The sequence below is a fragment of the Arachis hypogaea genome, chromosome 12 (genome assembly GCF_003086295.3).
Source record: "Arachis hypogaea cultivar Tifrunner chromosome 12, arahy.Tifrunner.gnm2.J5K5, whole genome shotgun sequence".
NCBI classification, from domain to species: Eukaryota; Viridiplantae; Streptophyta; class Magnoliopsida; order Fabales; family Fabaceae; genus Arachis; species Arachis hypogaea.
Window position 1 is genome coordinate 8,366,632 of NC_092047.1, and position 21,678 is coordinate 8,388,309.

The 21,678-nt window shown below is 31.2% G+C and overlaps 1 protein-coding gene and 1 long non-coding RNA gene across 4 annotated transcripts; both read right to left on the bottom strand.

The window, feature by feature from the left end:
* Window positions 1-7,193: 7,193 nt before the first annotated feature.
* LOC112729602 (uncharacterized) lies at window positions 7,194-8,342 on the bottom strand. Its single transcript, XM_025779770.1, has 3 exons — window positions 8,265-8,342; window positions 7,527-8,118; window positions 7,194-7,432 (listed from the first exon to the last, which is right to left on the bottom strand). The coding sequence occupies exons 1-3, from the start codon at window positions 8,340-8,342 to the stop codon at window positions 7,194-7,196; spliced, it is 909 nt and encodes a 302-aa protein (XP_025635555.1).
* A 9,597-nt stretch (window positions 8,343-17,939) lies between these two features.
* On the bottom strand, window positions 17,940-21,110 carry LOC112726680 (uncharacterized). Of its 3 annotated transcripts, none has more exons than XR_011868247.1 (7): window positions 20,700-21,110; window positions 20,244-20,481; window positions 20,028-20,083; window positions 19,224-19,392; window positions 18,646-18,792; window positions 18,323-18,418; window positions 17,940-18,208 (listed from the first exon to the last, which is right to left on the bottom strand). It is a non-coding gene; the product is annotated as an uncharacterized lncRNA (long non-coding RNA). The 3 variants fall into 3 exon arrangements; XR_011868248.1 differs by having other exon boundaries at window positions 18,646-18,822; XR_011868249.1 differs by having other exon boundaries at window positions 20,244-20,484; window positions 20,700-20,939.
* Window positions 21,111-21,678: the final 568 nt, after the last annotated feature.

Sequence of the window (21,678 nt, forward strand, 5' to 3'; positions counted from 1 at the left end):
GACTACTTTCCTTTGTCATCCTTTTTCAAAGATGCTTGATAAAGATCAACTAGGTGCCTTGGGGTACGACAGGTACGTGACTAATGGCCCTTTCCACCACAACAGAAATATTTATCCTCTGTTGATTTATTTTGCCCATTGTTTCTTTCTTTATCCCACTTCTAGTGAGATCCTTTCATGTGAACATAATTTTTTTTCTTTCTATAATTTTTCTTGTTACCAAAACTTTGCCGTTTACCTTTTTTGGGGTAATAATTTGCCGTATTTGATTCAGAAAATGGGGCAGCGCCTGATGCGTGAGCATCTTCTCTATCTTTTGCTAGTGAATTTGAATGCAAATTGTTGAGTTTAATCAAGATTTAATTACCTTTAGCCACTATGAATGATACTTTGAATTGTTTGCAATTTCTGTTTATTTTAGGTAGCATTCAGATGGATTTGACGGAGTTTTGTAACAGAAAAGGAAGAAAGCAAATGATGCTGTCAACCCCGACCTCTTTGCACTCAAACAGAAATAACTTGAGCTATAGAGATCCAATTGATGTGATTCTAGCGGCATTGGAAAGCTAACTTCTAGAGCTTTCCAACGATATATAATAGTATACCCTTTTTTTCCATTTCATACGTACAACCCCACGCTGAACTTGAGGAACTCCAAGTTCAGTGCCAGATCAAAAGCTCCAAAGAAAGTTTGCATGCATCACTCCACGCTGAACTTAGGTTAATCCAAATTCAGCGTGGACTCAAGAAAAAGCACGAGTTTAGCCACTGCCTCCTCCACGCTGAACTTGGAAATTCTCAAATTGCGTGGACCTTAATGAAGGAGTGGTCCCCAATGCGTTCCAAAGGCTACGAGAATCAATTAATTTATTTTGGTTAAACTTTTATTTTACTTATAATTAGGAAAAGATATTATTTTAGTTTTAGAAAATATATTTTACATTAATTAGGATTAGATATAAAAGGGAAAAGAATCAGCCCTTCGGGCTAGAATCTCTTCTCAGACCTCATTCCGCACTTTACAGTTTTTTAGAATCCTAGTTTTCCCTCTGAACCATGAGCAACTAAACCTCCACTGTTAAGGTTAGGTGCTCTGTCTATTGTATGGACTGATACTATTATTTTTCTATTTTAATTCATGTACTGATTTATATTCAAGAATTGTTTTCGTTCTTTATCTTATGAATTAGGATGGAATGAAAGTATGACCCTTGTTCTAATTGAGCTATTGTATAACTTGGAAAAGCTCTTTACTTGAACAACAGCTTGAAAATAATTTCTCCTAAACTTCTAATTATCTGGACTTAACGGGATACGTGATATATAATACTCTTATATTTGGGTAATTAGGGTTTTTGTGGCATATAAACTAGAATTGAACTTCACTCTCTAATTGGAATTAAGTGACCAAGGAATTGGCAGTTGATGAATTTTAAAGGAGACTAAAAAGGTCTAAGAAATTAGGGTTTAGTCACATATAATTTACCATGAATTAAATCTTGTATGATTAAAATAGTTAGTAAAAAAAATCAATCTGAAAAATAGATAACTCTGAAGCCTTAACTGTTTTTCCATATAATATTCACTACTTGTTTACTGCTTGCTTTTCTGATTCTCTGATTTACTGTTTAATGCAATTGAACTTTCACAACACCATTTTCTATTTGTCTGACTAAGTCAATCACTCAATTATTGTTGCTTGATCCATCAATCCTCGTGGGATCGACCCTCATTCACCTGAGGTACTACTTGGTACGACCCGGTGCACTTGCCGGTTATTTTGCGCTTCATAATTTTTTAAAAGCAACTCATTGTTGCGTTCAGCAACAAGAAGGCAAGAAATTAACTCAAAATATTTTTTAAATCCTTTTCCTCGATACTGCTGCTGCATGAGCATATTCGAGACATGGAAGGTCAAGAAAGTTTTCTCGAACATATCATTATTAGTTATCTTTTCCCCACATAATTTTATTTGTGAGGTGACTCAAAACATTGCTGAATTATATTCATTTATGGATTTAAAATCCTGTAGACGCAAGTGCGTCCATTCATATCGGGTTTGAGGAAGTATCACCATCTTTTGATGATTATACCTTTCTTCAAGGTCTTTCCATAGATCTGCAGGATCTTTTAATGTGAGATATTCATTTTTCAATCCTTCTTCAAGATAACGATGAAGGAAGATCATGACTTTGGCTTTATCCTTTTGAGATGCATTATTTTCAACCTCAATGGTATCTCCAAGATTTTAGATATTTCTTTTCAATTACTTTTAAATGTTTCCTTTTTGTTAGATTTTAGATGTTTCTTTTTATTTGGTCTTGGATTATTTTTATTTGTAGACTTGCAACCTAACTAATAGTTGACTATTGTTGGCCGATACTCTAATTAGTTACCTAACATGATTGATTATAATTTTATATGCCATAGAGATTTAGCAAGTCATCATGAGACGATGATATCATTATCGGGCTCACGTAATGGGTCACATCTCATCTGGCTTGGTGAATCTTTGTTTATGTATATTTTTGAGTTAATATTCATATTAGTTCCCAAAATTATACTTGTGCTTTAATCTGATTCCCAAAATTTCAATTTATTCAGTTTGGTCTCTAAACTTAGTATTCGTGACTCATGAGTCATTGACTTTGCTTTTGTTAAGAAACTGTTAACGACGTGCTTAACTGGATTGACAACTATCCTATCAGACTTCCTAATGGCTATTTGATGTGTTAATTAAATTTTATTTTACTTCAATTTGCTCTCTATGAAACATTTAGAACCCTAATTCTAATTTCATTTAAGGATTTTAAAGGCTTCTTAGAGATTGAGTTAAAAAATTTCAATTGCCACATTAGATAACTATTAAGGAGTCTAGCGTGACAACCGTCAGCCTGTCTGAGTACGTGGTTAAGGATGTGTTTGATTTTTAGACTGAATATTATGTTTAGTAACTAGAGACTGAAACTAAAATTTTAATCACCGAATATAAAATTTCAATCCATTCAGTACCTCCAGAAAGTTAGGACTTAGAAAATTGAAATTTCTAAGGACAAAAACTAAAACTTTAACAATATTTCTTTTCAAAAATACTCTCATTTAATTTTTTAAATTCTAAATCTATCCCTTAGTATCATATTTATCTTAAACTAAATATGATAACGAGATATAATTCAGTTTGATTTATTTTATACCAAACACAATATAGAAATTTAATTTAGTATCTCTTAATCTCTGTCTTCTAATCTTTATCTCCCTGTTTCAGTCTCTTTTTCAAACACAACTTAGCAGTTATGTGACGAAAACAGAATTAGAGACTACTATGAGTCAAAAATGCCAAATTAAAACTTAAGAACCAAATTAAGAAACCAATGACGAATAAATCTTCTTAATTTTATCTCAATTATTTGATAAAATATAATCTTCTTTATATATATATGATTTTTTATTTAAATAAATTAAATAAATATTTTATTTATTGAAATAAATAATTTTAAAATTTATTACAAAAATACGTCATCCACTTTTATCTAATGTATCTCGTTTATATGGTAAACCAGATATGTGTATTTTTTTAATTTTCATATATCTCGTTTACAATATAAACGAGATACATTAAAAATTATCTCGTTTACAGTGTAAACGAGATATATGTATTTGTAAATATAAAAATATATTTTTTTAAAATAATAAAAAATATTAATAATTTAAATTGGATCAAATTTTTAAGAATGGAACATTTCTAATAAGAGAAGAGATAGACGGTTTTAATAGGAAAGATGAGCGGTTTTAAAAATGGAACACTATTAATACGTTTATTTCTCCCAAATAAGTGAAAGCACATAAGTAGCACCGTTAAACTGCCCATTATTAATACGGTTACTTTTTTCTAACTGTCAACTATTAAATGTGTGTTTGGATTGACGTTGGCTAAACTAGAGTTTGAATGAAAGTGATTTTGTAGAATTAATTTTGTATAGAAATGAGTTTGTGCCAACATAATTTATGTTTAGCCATTTTTACTAAAATTAATTTTGATAAAATAAATGTTGTTAGGATAATATTAAGTAAAATCACTTTTGGATAAATAATTAACTAATTGCTAAAAAAATATAATATAAATTATAATATTATTTTTTTACGTATATTTAATCTTTTTTTATATTTTTTAGTATTTTTTTATATAATATTTTTGTATAGTGCTCTATTTTAGTATATTATAATTTTTTACTATTATAATATAGATTAATATTTATTTATAAAACTAAAAATAACATATAAAAATGAACAACTTTATAAGTATTTTTTTATAATAAAAATTAATATTTATTTATTAAACTAAAAATAATATATAAAATAATATATTTTAATATTCTTTTTAAGTACTCTTAATGATCTTATTTTTATTATTATTTTAGGTTTTAATTTTTTACTAGTTATATTTTTATTATTATTTATAATTAATTTTTTATTTAATTTATCATTTTTAATAAGAACAATAATACATATTATAAAAAAAATTAGAATAATAAACAATGCACAAAAATTATAATAATTGTTTTAATATTCTCAGTATTTTTTTATTTAGAAAAATTATGAAGAAAACCAATAATGACTAGCAACAAACCTAAACGTACATTGAGTGAACGCAGAAACTATAATTTCTTGCTTCAAGTGAACGGGTTTTGGGATGCAAGATCACTAACATTAAAGAACAGCGTTCAAAGCACTTAAACGCAAACGTACTTTTATCATCTCCAACGTGTTTGTCAAATACACTCTGACACTATTGCTTCTTCCACTACTTCCTCAGCTGACGGTTTTTTTTATTATAATTTACACTAAATCAATTTAAATAATACTTCAAATTTTTAATCAACATATAAATTGTTTATTAAATTTTTAACTGAGATATAATTTTTAGCTTACAAAATTTTTAAATTTTTTTATGTACTCTCTTGAGTATTAATATATATAATTTTTTATGTACTCTCATACAATAAATGAAATTTGAAATATATAATTTAAATTTAAAAATTAATACTTAAGAGAGTACATGATACATTTAAAATCAATTTAAATAATGGACAATCGTGGAGTGGGTAGTTAGAAAAAAGGTAATCGTATTAATAATGAGCAGTTTAACAGTGCTACTTACGTGCTTTTACTTATTTCAACGGTGGGGAGAAGTAAACGTGTTAATAGTATTCCATTTTTAAAACCGCTCATCTTCACTCTTATATAAAATCGTTCATCTTCTCTATTATTTGAAAGAGTTAATAGTCAAAATCGTCTCTCAAAGATACCACGATCTCCATTTTCGTCCTCAAAAGATAAAATTAATTAAAAGCATACCCGAAAGTTACTCACGTTGATCGAGTTTGTCCTTCCGTCATCTCAGTTGCTGATGTGTCTAACGTTTGCTGAACTAGAACGTTAAGTGCCAGCGTGGCACACTCCAGCATGGCTACCGTTAATGCTGATAAGATATGTTTGCTTATTTAGCTCAAATTAGTCCTAATGTTACTAACCTAACCCCAATTTGAAGCATAAATGTGCGTGATTCTCGTAGTAGATGACCATGTATGTTTGTTGAGTCGCTGTTATGATGAGTGGAAGCCGCAGCAATGACCTGCCGCCATGGTTCCAACTCTTCCATGCGATGGAGGAGGAAGATCAAGGACCAGACTTGCTTTTGTGGGTTGAAGACGACAATCAAGAAGTCCAGCACAAGAGAGAATCCAGATAGGTTGTTCCACACTTGTGCAAGATACCTTGTGAGTTAGGTTAGGATAAATTAAGTTTGTTTTTCATTTTTCTATCTCTATTTTGCTATGCAGTTGAAATTGATTTTTTTTTTTAATATACTCAGAAGGGAAGCCACTGCAACTTCTTTAGGTGGGTTGATGATGATAGGTATGTAGCAGGGGCAAAAACTGATGCAGAGGTTGGTGGTGACTATGATGAATGGAGACTGAATGTGTCATGGAGATTGGGTAGCTTGGAGGATAAAGTTAGAGCAATGAAGATGCTAATAATGTATGTCTCAGTTGTAATGGTTGTGTCTACTGTCTTTTGTGCATCACTGTTGTTCACATCAATCTCCAAGTAAAGCCACAGATGGAGTATTATGTTGTTGTGTTTTAGAGGTGTTGTTAGAGCTTTGAGATTGAAAATGATGATGTTACTTATGAATGAAAGTATGGTTTAATTGTGTTTAATTCAACATAAACTTGTTGTTTGAGCATGATGGGTTTCACTGAAAATACATGATGGTGATATTTGAACCCTAAGTATTTATTCACCAAAAAGTTGTATACATCAAAATAGTCAAGATCATTGTAATCCATAACAAACATCATAATGATATCATATTGATATCATATTGTTTTAGTAGACACACCACATGGGTAATCAAGGATCCAGAAGTTAACAGAGCAATCCAAAACATAAGTTCAAACAGCATTGTTCACTTAAACCAAAAAAACATAATAGGCCTAACTAAAATGATCCTGATCACACAACCAATTTACACAGCCATGTTCCCAAAAAGCAAAGTTGCAACTACATACAAAATATATTTTGTAGTTAAAGATGTTAATCTTTCTTTCTTGGACGCTTGAAGCCTAGGAGTAGGCACGAATGTCATGAAGGTTTATATCTTTTTTGCAGTTGCAGAAGTTGTTCCTTTCAATGTCTCAGCAGATATGGCCACAGGTGACTTCGTGGAGGCATTCAATCTTGTCTTGCTTTTGATGACATGCAATTTGGGTGGCCTGCCTCTCTTTGCACCCTGCATAGGCCAGTTGCAGAACCATTAATTTTCAAGTAAATAAATACAATTTGTCCAGAAGATAAAGAAATAAGAAAATAACCTGAAGGTCTTGAACAGGCAGTTGGGTATCTTGCATTGGTGGGGTTCCTTCTGGTTGGCTGACTTCCATATCAGGTTGTGGCTGGACTGGTGGAGGAGGGGGAGAATGGGATTGAACTTCATTGTTGGTGTTTGCCTCATCTGTAAGGGAAGCAGGCTCTTTAACAAGGGCAAGCTGAAGTTGCATTTGCCTAGCTTGTTCCTCAACATCCTTTTTTTTCTTCTTTGCACAACTTCTCTTGTTGTGTCCAACTTCACCACAATACATGCACCTGATTGGGTTGTACTTCCTCTTCATCTTGGTGCTTGACCCAACTGGCTACTCTCCCTTATCTTTTCTCCTCTTCTTGATAGGCCTACCAGGTTTTGGCTTAATTGGGGGTGGGACAGGGGCAGGTGACGATGTTTTCTCCCACAGATCTTGTCCTTTCACTGGGTTAACATTGAAACAGTATTTCCTTTTATACGCCTTCATTGTCAACCATTCATGGCAATACTCCTCAGTCCTCTTACCATTTTTATCCTGAATGGCTGAAATTGCATGTATACATGGCATCCCTGTGGCCAGTACATACAAATGTAATGATAAAATTAAAAACAACTCTGACTAAGTGAGGCTAAGGAAAGGAGTGAAAGGGTTTAGTTGATTTACCTGTGAGTTGCCAGAACCTACAGCTGCAAGTGTGCTTTTCCAAGTCCACCATCATGTTTGTGGGCCAGCCATGAACTTCAAACAACTCCTTTTTATCATCCCGACACCATTGGGGAGCCCAGTGACTAGATATCTTTGTCATTGCTTCTAGTTTGCTTTGCTGAACCGGGGATAAAATTTCTTGATAAGTGCTCAACTTGAGTTTGTTATCGACCATGCTCTTCGTGATTATTCTTCTCACCTCTTCAGCCAAAGTCAAAATAGACTTGGTCCTTTCATGCTTGATTTTAGCATTGAATGATTCGCAAGCATTGTTGCAAATGTTGTCAATCTTGGGATCCTCACTGAAGTATGCCTTCGTCCAAGCTTCCTTTGGCCACTTTTCAAGATACTGCCAAGCCTGCTCATTGATGACCTTAACTCTCTTCATGTTCCCCTTGAACTCATTCCGTGTTCTTGATCTAGCACACTCCCATACCAGGTCTTTCAACTCTGTACTACCCCATTGTTTTGAAAAATTCCGCCACAGATGCCACACACAGAATCTGTGCTGGGCACTAGGCATGACTTCCTTCACTGCTGGAATAAGTCCCTGACCAAAACAGACAAACCCGAAAAGAGTGTTAATCATATCAATCCCTTAAAGATGATCATTAAATCAATTTAGTCCTACTAGTATATCTCATTAAATCAAATAAAACCCAAAACTATGAATATGAGTATGAAAATGGTTCTCACCTTCTGCATGTCTAAAATGATGCACAACTTGTTATCATTGTATTGCCAAGGTCTGACTGCAACAGGTCCAGAAACCATTTCTAGTTGTCTTTATTTTTCACATCTACAATTGCATAGGCAAGGACAAAGATGTGATTATTGGCATCCTGGGCACACGCAGTCAATATTTGCCCACCGTGCAGGGTCTTAAGAAAAGCCCCATCCAATCCAATCATCGGTCTACACCCAGTCTTAAAACCTTTTTTACACGCATCAAGACACACATAAAACCTCTCAAATTGAGGAGGATCCTCTGGCATCGGGATTACACCAACTTGAACTGTAGACCCAGGATTACTTGTCAGTAATTCATTAGCATAGTCCCAGACTAACCCATACTGGGCAACTTCATCTCCCTTTACCACTTTCCTAGCAGCTTTCAATGCTCTAGTGATGTAGGTGCTATTGAGGTTTACATTACACTTCCTGACAAACCACTCATACACTTCACGATGTCTCATGGTAGGGTGCTTCCTAAGTTTTGGAACAAGTTTGCTCAGTATCCACTGTTGGGTGGCTGCCCTGTTTTTTCACCTTCTAGGACAGATATGGTTGTCAACTAGGGTTTTAATCTACCAGGACCCGTCTTGCTTACTACGTGCACAGTATACTATCCAAGGACAGCCCTCAGCCTTACACATAGCCCTAACCCAAACTTGTCATTCTTTGTAAACAATATGTTTCTACCCAACTGGATTGTGTAGTCCCTAGTTGCATGCATAAAATGTTCCTTTGATTTGAATATCATACTAACCTCAAATTTGAGGTCCTCGAACTTTTCCTTGTCATTATACTGAGGATAGACGGTCGGTGATTCCTCATCAGAGTCTAATTCCTGGCCTGAGTCCTCTGAGTGCCATGAGTTGAGATCCAAATCACCATCATCAACATCATTATCTTCTAGGTCTGCCAAATCAAAACCACAATGTAATTAGTCATGTTACCAAAATGAAATCACCAGCATATATCAATTGAGTTAGTCAAATACCTGAATCACATTCATCCTCATCCTTAGAAGCTTCATAGCTCGAATCGTCAGTCTCTATTTCTTTTTCTACTAATCTGGTCTTAACAGGCTTGTGCTTCTCTTTGACCTCACTTTTTTTGTTCACCCTTGTAGAGTTCACACCATCATCACTGCACTGCTATATTCATCATCTCCTAGTACTTTTTTTGAGAAGGCAACTTTGAAGGCTGAGAGGATAATCTGCTACCATCAGCTGAGGCCTTTGTGGATTCAAAGCATACTTTTGGGTGGGATGGTAACTTGGTGGGTTGAGAGTGATGTCTCTTGATTTGGGTTGGCTTAATTTTTAGCACATCTTCTTCCTGCTCACCAACCACAAATGGCTCTGAAACACCATGCTCGAAATACAGGTTGATCAAATTAAAGTTCCTCCTGCAATCCTTGACCATTGCAATCAAATCATGATTTGTGGCCAGCCTCCTCAGCCCAGATTCAAGGGAAACTCCTGGGGATTTCCACCAACATTCCCTAGCCTCAGCATATTCCAGTTTCTTATAGTAACCCTTCACAAAGAACACATCAAGTGTGTCACCTTCAACTCCCATTAACACCTCTGTGTGATCCGGTTCATAGTACAGATTTTCACCATCATTCTTCTTAAACTTCCCACCATGGTGAAATACAAACGTCATAGGAGGACCTTCCATCTACAAGTGCAAAAATAAAATAAATTTAGTCAACAACAAAATCTGAAACAACTTCAGTCTTATAACTGCATGTAAACACACAGCAAACAACATAATCATAATCATCGCAAAGCCTCGATTAAGACCAAACACCAGAATAACCCACGGCATAATGACCAAGAAACCCCTAACAGCAACCGCATACAGAACATGTTCTTCCTAATCCGAACCCTAGTCTCACTAGATGGTTCTTAGAACTACGTCAACATAAACCAACGCACACCAACATTGCAAAATCAACAGAAACTGTCAAAAAAATTGAATCTTACCCTATGGCAGTTACTGTTCCTTCTTCCAACAGCGTAAGTCCTCCGTGAGCTCCTCCAACTTTCCAATGTAGTAGCGCCAACTCCCCCACAAGCCTCGATACGCACAGAAATCGTTAATCACACAACGAGGTTCTGATCAAAGGCAACTATCTTTGGGCATAAAATCCCAAAGTAGAGAGAAGACGAGGGGTTTTGGAGCAAAAGTTCAATAGGGTTGTTATGAGAGGAGTGATGGGAAGAACATTTGAATATCCCACTCTGGACCATAAACGACGTCGTTCCATTGATTTGGGGGTGGAGGATTGACACTACGTCGTTTTGCTCTCTGCCACGCTGGCACTTAACGTTCCAGCTTAGCAAACGTTAGACACATCAGCAACTGAGATGACGGAAGGACAAACTCGATCAACGTGAGTAACTTTCGGGTACACTTTTGATTAATTTTATCTTTCAAGGACGAAAATGGAGATTGGAGTATCTTTCAGGGACGATTTTGACTATTAACTCTTATTTGAAATGTTCCATTTTTAAGAGTTTGGTCCAATTTAAATTATTAATATTTTTTATTATTTTCAAAAAATATATTTTATATTTACAAATACATAGAAATATGTGTATTTTTTCAATTTCTATATCTCTCGTAAAGTAAACGAGATACGTTAAAAAATATCTCGTTTACAGTGTAAATAAGATAAGAGTAGATGACGTATTTTCAATAAATAAAACATTTATTAATTTATTTAAATAAAAAAGTATATATATATATATATATATATATTAAATGATAAAAATTACACTTTACTAAATAATTGAATAAAAAAATTTGAGAACATCCCATCTTATATAAATGCAAGGGAGTCAAGATAAAGACAATTAAAATGTCTTTTTTTTAAGATGTTTTTTAGTAATTAAAGTTTAATACATATAATTAATTAAACTATATTACTTTTGTTAAAATTAGGCCAGACAAATTAATTTGATCGAAAAAATAGTGAATTAAATCTTGAACTGATATAAATTAATATTATTTTTTATAAAAGATGACTACAATACCTTTATTATAGAAAATGATTAAAATACTCATATTATATATATTAATTTTGAAAACTCTAAATTCTATAGGGTTAGGATTTAGAGTTTTTAAAATTTATATATATAAAATATGAATATTTTAGTCATATTTTATAAAAAATAATATTAATTTAGACCGGTTCAAGATTTGATTCACTATTTTTTGATTAAATTAATTTAACTTGCCTAATTTTGACAAAAATAATACAATTTAATCGATTATATGTGTTAAATTTTAATTATTAGAAAACATTTTAAAAGAAAGACTATTTAGAAGTAGTGAATACCTAAATGTAATTTCAGTACGAGGGTACCAATTTAAAAACTCGTTTTTTTTAGCTATCACTATAATAGTATGATCACAAGTAGCAGTAGTCATCCATTAGTTTAAAAAGCAGAGTGGAAGAAGAACTGAAAAGTTCGTTAATTAATGCTGCCATTAGTACCAATATTTGATCTTTTCGTGTTATGAGCCATTCATGGCCTTGAGAACCTGGAGAAGACTGATTACGTTTCCTAGATTGCCATTATTATATTTTGTAAGTTGTAACTGTAAATGTAGCAATTAAAGTATTAAAATCACCACAATTTTGGTATTGATATATCATATTGAAACACGTGATAAGCATATCAAAATCATGGAGGGAAGTTCTTCTTCTTCTTCTTCTTCTTCTCTCTCAAAGTCTTTTTCTGATGTAGATGATTCACTACTCTTAGTTGATGATTTCTACTTTTCAGCCCTCTTTGATTCTGAAGAATTATTCCCAATCAATGATGAGAAATATGCAGAGGAACTACATTTACAAGAGGCTCTATATTCTTCTGCTATAAGCCTCAAGAGAAAACTCAAAGAGGTTCATTCTGAATCTTCTACTCATCAATCTCATCATCGTCATCATTATCTTCGTGATGATCAAGTAGTCTTGTGTGCTATTTGCATGGATTCAAAACCATCCAAAGAGATTTTCATCAACCAAAACTGCAACCACTCATTCTGTGATGAATGCATTGCAAAATATGTAGCTGCAAAGATTCAAGAGAATATATCACATGTGAAGTGTCCTGAACCAAAATGCAGAGAAATCATGGAGCCTCAGAATTGCATGTCAATAATTCCAAAGGAAGTGTTTGAAAGATGGGAGAATGCACTTTGTGAGAATCTGGTTCTTGCAACATCAAAGAAATTCTATTGCCCTTTCAAGGATTGTTCAGCAATGTTGGTGAATGATGATGGGAGTGAAGTTGTGACTTGTTCTGAGTGTCCAAATTGTCATAGATTGTTCTGTGCACAGTGTAAAGTTCCATGGCATGGTGGAATGGAATGTGGTGAGTTTATGAGTTTGAATGAAAATGAAAGAGAGAAGGAAGATCTTATGGTGATGAATCTTGCAAAGGATAAGAGATGGAGAAGGTGTTCTAAATGCAGATTCTATGTTGAAAAAAATCAGGGATGTTCACACATTTCTTGCAGGTTTGGTTAATTTATTTCTAATGAACAATTAATCTTTTTTTGGCACAATCTTATAATGTTAATGTTGCACTTTTAGTTATGTTTATGTTTATAATTTGTTGATTGAGCATTCCTAATGAAAAATAATGGCGTTGTTTGTTTTAAGAATAAGTATAAGAAGTTAATTTTTTAATTTAGTTGATATTTGTTATTTTAACATTTAAATTATTTTTTAAACTTTTTTTTTAGAATTTATTCTTTAGTCTTAGGATATAAGATTTATAATTTAAGATTTAGTTCCAAAAAATTTAAAGTTAAAAGTATATAATTTATAAAACAGTATAATTACGGTTTTATTATTTAGATTTGAACTTAGTTCATGTTTTTTTATAACAGCATAATCTTATATTTCATAATTTGAACTTGACTAATTAAGAATATAATATCTAATTAGTACTGTCTTTTTTATTTGAATTAATTTTAATTTGCAAATTACTCAAGTTTTATCTTATTATATTTTGATTTAATTTTTTAAATATCTTGTTTTGTAGGTGTGGCCATCAATTCTGTTATGCTTGTAGAAAGCCATGGAATCAGTACCATGGTTGTACATAAATAGATATCACTAAGAATTTTAATAGTTCATCAACTACTTAGATTACAAGTGACAGTTTTACTATTTTCAGAAGTTAGAAGTTTTTGTGAAGTTGTAATGCATACTGATTTTGTTGTTAATTATGCTCTTTTAAGTACTTATATTATCTAACTAATTTGACTCTGTCATTTTTAAATCTCACCAGATATATCATATTTGGTTATTTAATTTATTTTTTTGATATGGTATTTTAAATTTTGATTAAGATATTTGTAACTAATTAATAAGATATATTTATATTTAAAGTTTTTTTCTTTTAAATTAATAATATAATCTGTTTTATGTTTTTGAATAAGTTTTTTTGAAAAGAAAAAAAAAAACCTTAACTGGAACATTGGATCCGGAACCTTTAAAAATTAGTTACCAAACATTGTTGACTATTAATATATCTAATCTTTTTTTTTAATCTAAATCTAAACATTTCTTATCTTTACTTAAATTTTAGAACCAGTAGAATCTATCTTAGATAATAAATATGATTGATGTGTATATATATCACATAACAATTATTTAGGTTATTTTATTTCTTAGTTTAGTTCTTGTATAGTCACTTTTTCTTCAATTCTTGAATCACTTTTTTTTTATCCTTTTTTCGCCTCAAACAAGTGAGGTGACTATTCGATAAACGATTTTGAATCCTTGATCTCTTAACCATTGAATATTTTTTTTTTTATATATTCTCTTGATCTCACCTATAAAATAAATGGTGATAGATTATATTTTACCCTCTAAAGTTAAATTCAAAATTTAAAGGATCCAAATTCTCCATAAACTTGAGTTGTTTTCTTTAATCACTTCTTTAATTCCAAATTTTTGCATGAAAGTCAAGATGACATTAAGTATTGATGGCAATAATCAATATTAACAATGAAGATCCAAAGGTTAAGATTATGAAACCACGTAAGAATGGCATAGAGCTACTTTTTTGTGGAAGGTACTGTGATTTTAAGCCATTGTGGGAGATGTGCGTTGCTTCATGTCTCAGGGACAATATTGTCATTGTGTCTTACCATGATTCAAAATGCAAGGTTGAGTATGGACCTGAACACTTTTGTTCTCTTCTTCCACTTGAAGTGTTTAAGAGATGACAGAAAGTGATCAAAACTTGTAATACTCCAATTTTAGATAAACAATTGAATAAGAACCCTATTCATGTTGATGATGATGAAGAGAATAGGGATGTCAAAGATGCTATAATGGTGATTGAATCAAATAATGATGATGTTGATTATGAAAATATAAAAGAAAATAGAATAAAAATCGTGGTAAGAATGTTTATTAGAATTTGCATAGGCCATAATCAATTTTTAAAAAGATATTTTGAATTTAGCTTTTTTAACTTCATATTTGAATTATGAATTTTAGAGTTTTTTTATTTTTTTATAAGCTTAGTATTGTTTTTCATTTGCATAGGCATGGTCTCTTTTATTTTGAGGCCAAATATTTCTTTGTATAAGAGTGATAAAATAACTTTTAAAAATGAAAGAAGCCATATTTTTATACTTCTTAAAATATATTGAATTAACTTTTTTAAAAGTCAAAAGCATTTTTTAAAAATGGTACTAAACACACGTAATCTGACTTTTTATATTTTAAAAGTAAGAAAAATAGCTTTTGTTACTTCTCAAATAAAGGGTCAGTTTGAATTGACTTTTGAAAGAAGTACTTTCTTTTTTTAATTTTTAAAAAAGATCTTTTTTAACCGACAAAAATTATTTCACATTTGGATAGACTTTTTAAAAAGAGTTTTTAAGTATTAAAAACGTTTTTACTTTTACTTTTTTTAATAAAAGTATTTTTTTTAAAAGATGTATGCAAATATGTTTTAAATTGAATAAAAGTACTTTATTAAAAAAATACTTTTTCACTAAAAAAGTCAATCCAAACTAGTACGAACTCTTAGTTCATAAAAAAGACTTGGATATATAGTATTATTCTTTAAAATTTGATTAAGATATTTGTAACTAATTAATAAGATATATTTATATTTAGAAAAAAGGATAAATAAATCTTTGACCTTTTAATATGCAGACATTTAAGTTCTCTAAAATTTGAAAATACATTTAAGTCCTGATCTTTTCAAAATCTGGACATATGGATCTCTCATGTTCACTTAGGTCTGTCGGACCTAACGAAAAAATCAAACGTGACTCCCGTTGTATGACTTGATCGATACGGATGTACATGTGTGAGAGTTTTAAAATGGGACAAATTAGACTCAACATGAATGTGTCCAGATTTTGAAGAAGTTAGAGACTTAAATATATTTTTATATCATTAGAAATTTAAAAGTCCGCAAACCAAAAAATCAATAATCGATTTATCCTTTTCTCTTATATTTAAATATTTTCTCCTTTAAATTGATAGTCTATCTCTTTTATCTTTTTGAATTAATTTTTATTTTTTAAATAAAAGAAAAAACTTAACGGAAACAATGTATCCATAACTAACCTTTAAAAATCAGATAGAAAACATGGTTGACTATTAATATATCTAATTTTTTTGTGTTATCTAAATTTAAATCTAAATCTTTCTTGTCTTTATTTAAATTTTAGGAACGGCAGAATCTATATTTAGTTAAGAGTAATGTTACACATTTAAGTTTTTTTTATAAAACAAGTTCAATCAACTTAAACAATAAAACTTGAAATAATGCTAGTCATAATTAACTGATTTTTATTATGTTAGATTAATTTAATTAAATTTGATTAATAAAAATCATAGTTATCTTCATGATCTTCAAGTAGTCTTGTGTGCTATTTGCATGGATTCAAAAGTCAAAACCATTCCAAGAGATTTTCATCAACCAAAACTGTAACCACTCATTCTATGATGAATGCATTGCAAAATATGTAGCTGCAAAGATTCAAGAGAATATATATCAAATATGAAGTGTCCTGAACCAAAATGCAGAGGAATATTGGAGCCTCAGAATTGCATGTCAATAATTCCAAAGGAAGTGTTTGAAAGATGGGAGAATGCATTTTGTGAGAATCTTGTTCTTGCAACATCAAGGAAATTCTATTGCTCTTTCAAGGATTGTTCAACAATGTTGGTGAATGATGATGGGAATGAAGTTGTGACTTGTTTTGAGTGTCCAAATTGTCATAGATTGTTCTGTGCACAGTGTAAAGTTGCATGGCATGGTGGAATGGAATGTGGTGAGTTTATGGGTTTGAATGAAAATGAAAGAGAGAAGGAAGATCTTATGGTGATGAATCTTGAAGAGGCTAAGAGATGGAGAAGGTGTTCTAAATGCAGAATCTATGTTAAAAAAAATTAGGGATGTTCACACATTTCTTGCAGGTTTGGTTAATTAATTTCTAATCAATAATTAGTCTCTTTTTTTTGGCACAATCTTATAATGTTAATGTTACTCTTTTCTCAGTTCTATTTCTTTTAGTTATGTTTATGTTCAAAATTTGTTGATTGAGCATTCCTAATAAAATATGATGGCGTTTGTTTTAAGAATAAGTATAGGAAGTTAATTTTTTTAGTTAGTTAATGTTAATTATTTTATATGGTTAAATTATGTTTTAAGTTTTTTTTTTTAGGATTTATTCTTTAGTCTTAGGATATAAGATTTATAATTTATGATTTAGTCTAAAAAAATGAAATTTAAAGTTAATATATAATTCATAAAAAAATGGCTATTTTTTTTTTGGGAGCTAATTACTAGTTGAACTCTTGATTAATTACGGTTTTATTATTTAGATTTGAACTTAGCTTATATTTCTTATAACACCGTAATCTTATATTTTATAATTTGAACTTGACTAATTAACAATATAGAATCTAATTAGTACTATCTTTTTTATTTGAATTAATTTTAATGTGCAAATTACTCTAATTTTATTTTATTATATTTTGATTTAATTTTTTTTAATTTCTTGTTTTGTAGGTGTGGCCATCGCTTCTGCTATGCTTGTCACTACTAGATAATTGACTTTTACTAACATTTAAAAAATGTTACCAAATCATATTAAAATGTTAGCTATGTATATTAGTAACATTTTAACAAATGTTAAATATACCCTATGTTACTAAATAGTTTCACTAACATTATTCTAAAGATTTAATAACATTTAATAAAAATGTTACAATAGATCTTTTATAGTAATATTATGAGAAATGTTACAATAAACCTTTCTTAGTAACACTTAAAAAAATGTTACGATAGATATATTTTGTATCAGTTAGAAAAATGTTACCATAGATATTTTTTGTAACACTTAAAAAATGTTACAATAGATATTTTATGTAACATTTAGAAAAATGTTACCATAAATATTTTTTGTAACACTTCAAAAAATATTACCATAGATATTTTTTGTAACACTTAAAAAATGTTACAAAAGATCTTTAGTAACATTTTTTTAGTTATATTATACTATTTTTTATTTTTTATTTTATATTATATATAATATAAATATACTAAAATTAATTACTAACATGAAATATTTCATTAAATTCACAAATTCACAAAATGAAATTTTTATAGCCACTTTCATTAATCAATAATCATTGTACAAATTTGCTTTATGATGTAAATAAAATAGAAAAAAAAAAATACTTATAACACTTAAACTTTATAAACATTCCATATAAAAAAGAAAAGAAAAAGTATACTATGTACATAAAGAACTTAGTCCTTATATTAATCCTAGAAAAATGTATTTATCCGTTTGACTAGCTCATCGCTGCGACGACTTATTACTATTCCCTCAAACCAGTCAATCAAGTTCACCTGATGCACATCAAACAAAAAAATTGTACACTTGCCTGCAATGTTAGACCAATAAATGAACTGGAAAAAACATTTAAATCATAAGTAAAAAGGGCACAGCAGAAATGCACTTGCCTTCACTTTCACTCCAATGTACTTTTCTACTCTACCCTATGGGTTTGCTTTACGAGGACCATCTTCATCATCCTCGTCATCATCGTGACCACCATCCTAAGGGAAAGGAATGGATACAAAATATCAATTACAATAACCAAAAAAGAAAAAAATAACTTCAATTGAGATAGCTCAGTTCTCACAAATTTCACATAAAAAATTGATAATCAAGCACCGCAGAAGAGAAAGTAAGAAATCACTTTGAGATAAAAGCATGATCCTATATAACACGCTAGAAAGCAAGATCCTTTCACAAACCAGATAAAGATTTAACAATCACAAACCTTCTTCTTCATCATAACCAGATGACCATGACCCCTCGGTACGAGTTCAGAAAACACTTCTCGAAAATGCCTAGCAACACCTTTGAAAGTGCGCTCTATTGATTCATCCTTCCGTTGATCATGTACAGATATTAGCTCTCTAATTTTCTGCAATTACTCAATGCCAGTGACAGAGAACTAAAATAATTTAGTGATGCTGTATAGACCAGTGTCAAAAAAAAATGCAAAAGCTGGGTTTGGATGTTTCACATTCAAAATGAACCTTAGTACTGGAATACAACTCCCATAAGAAAATAAAAGCAGTCAAAAATATAAAAAGGGGAAAAAGTTATTTCATATATATGCAAGTGGTTAACAACACCTTTTTCAGGGACAAATCAAAATATCACCACCATTTTCAGGGAGAAATAAAAATATCAACAATCAGATGCCATGAAAGATCAGTTGTACCAAATCTTTCAGATGCTATAGTGCAGAACAGGAACTAGCAATGTATATCAAGCATTTAGCTATCAGGTAATCACCCACCTTAATGTGAATTATAAAGAACCATTTCAACCAAAAGGCCAGACAATTACCTCATCTCCTGCATCAAGTTTAGCTTGCCTTTTCTGAAGTTCCTCTCGTTGTTCTGTAAAATTTATATACTAGTCAAGTGCTTTCTTGTTTACATGACTGAACTGCTGCAGTTGATCATGGCACCTGTGCAACGCTTTATGCAATTCTTTGATATTCCTCCTTTTGTACCTAAGAAGGTGCAATAAAGTTAGCTAAAACAAAACTATAGAGATAACGACAAACTGCAAGGAAATAACCTATGACTGTAACAGCACATATCTTCTGCATTATTTAAAATATGGCAGATTTCTTGATCATTTAAAAGAAAATTAAAAAAATAAAATAAAACTTTATTTATGTCCCAAAATTGAAATAAAAAAGAAATGATCATCAAGAAAAGCCTTACGTCTCAAATGCATCTGATGTCAATGGGCCCAGTTCCCTTATTTTCTTTGTATATTCCTCTTCTTTAGCAGAATATATATTTTTTTTACTCACCTTAAGTACATTGCATTTCTCAGTAACAAAATAATGAAGAATTAATCACAATATTTTTTCTCTTAAAAGTTTAAAGATCTTTTTGGTATGAGAAACATACCAGGGTATTCAACAACTTCTTTACTAAACCCATACCTATTGAACAATGTACCCAGCCAACACAAAAATCAGATCTAGTATTGCACATCCATTCAAAAGACACTTAAATGTATGTATCACACAGATATACAATTTAAAGGTTTTTTATCATCAAGTTGTATCAAAACTCAAGTATTCGGTATCAAAAGCTAATTGATAGACAAATTTTGAATTGTGTCCGCGCTTACATTACTAGAAGAGATTGTGGCCTTTGATGCCAAGTCGGAATTCCTATCACTGGATCCTGAAATCACCAAATAAATCAATAATGGAAGTTCCTGTGGAAACCACCAAATAAATAAAATAACTAAGCACACTCAATCCACAAATCAAAGAGAAAAGAAGGAGACTAAGTAATTATAGATATTTAATTAATAGTTTTAATTAATTAATTAATTAATTACCTGGTGCTTGTATATTCATAAAGCTTGCCAGTGTTGTAGAACACAATCAATCCAACTTCAGCATCAGAGAGAATGGATAATTCTTTACCTTTCTTCAGCAATCAATTCCTTCTCTTCGAAAATGTTACTTGCCGGCTCGTTGCATTGTCGATCCTTCGAATCCCAATCTTTCCTCGCCCCATCGCAATCAATTTTAGGGTTCCTACCTCCTCAAATTAAACATCTCCTTTAATTTGACCTGCTAGATCACGAGTCAACAAATTCATTAAGATCAATTAGCTATTCAACTCTCACGGAGCTAATTGGATTAAAACTTCTACAGATTTGAAGAGAGAATTAGTTCATTTTTACTAAACTCAGACTCTTCCGATTTGAAGAGATTTGAAGAATCAGCTACAACTATGAAAATCAAACCCTAGGAATTTGAAGAGAATCACCTATGATTTCAAATCTTACCTTACTGGAATGAGATTGAGTCTGCGATTGAATCATGCATGAGATCGACGAGGCAGAGCGAGAGATCGAGAAGAGGCAAAACAAAAAATTGAGGAGGTAGAACAAGATCGAGAGATTCAGAGAACTGAGATATTGAGGAGGCAGAGCGAAATTGAAAAATTCAGAGCACTGAGAATGTGACTGAGAGTGATGGCGGATTCGATTTCAGAGTAGTAAGAATTTTTTTTTATTTATGAAATTAGGAATATGTGACAGTTTTTGTAAACTTTTTATAAAAATTAAACTCATTTACTAACATTTTATTAAAAATGTTACTTAATATTTAATTTTATTATAATTACTAACATTTTAATAAATGTTAAAAGATAAATGTTACTAAATGTGTGAAATGTAGTAGTGTATGTGGAAAGCCATGGAATCAGTACCATAGTTGTACATAAATAGATATCATTAGAAATTTTAATTTCTTAATCGCCCCGCCGATGATCATAACAACGATGACAGTAACAGCAAGGTGGTTGTTGATTTTTCTTCTCCGATAACAGGAACAAGGCACAAGAGAGCAGCAGCATGTTAAGCCCAACAACTCTGTCAAAAAAAGGAGATTCCTCACCATGATGATATGCCTTCTGTCACCAAAGTTTATGTAATTAATTAATTAACTAACATAGTTTTTTCCCATTTAATTAAGATAATTAATTATGTGATAATAATAATTATGTGTTAATTATATGGTCTCATACGGTTACATTAATGCAACAACAGCAACAATAACAAGTAGATAATGATGAGGTTGTTGAAGGAAAAGTAATAGGGGGGAGGGGAAGCCAGACAGTTGCTTGATTCAGGAAACGATCAAGCTTCAAGCATCAGATTCTTCTTCCGATGAAAGAACACGATCCAGCACACCTCATGCCTAAGTTGAAATCAGGAAAGAACGAGAGGGAAGACAGTCCAGATTCACAATCACAAGCTTGGA

What these genes read in the sequence shown, in the direction of transcription:
- LOC112729602 (XM_025779770.1), bottom strand. Translation starts at nt 8,342, where the DNA reads ATGGTTTCTGGACCTGTTGCAGTCAGACCTTGGCAATACAATGATAAC. An exon ending in TCATTTTAGACATGCAGAAG is followed by an intron (nt 8,119 to 8,264) that starts GTGAGAACCATT and finishes TGTTTTGGTCAG; the next exon opens with GGACTTATTCCAGCAGTGAA. An exon ending in TAGGTTCTGGCAACTCACAG is followed by an intron (nt 7,433 to 7,526) that starts GTAAATCAACTA and finishes TACTGGCCACAG; the next exon opens with GGATGCCATGTATACATGCA.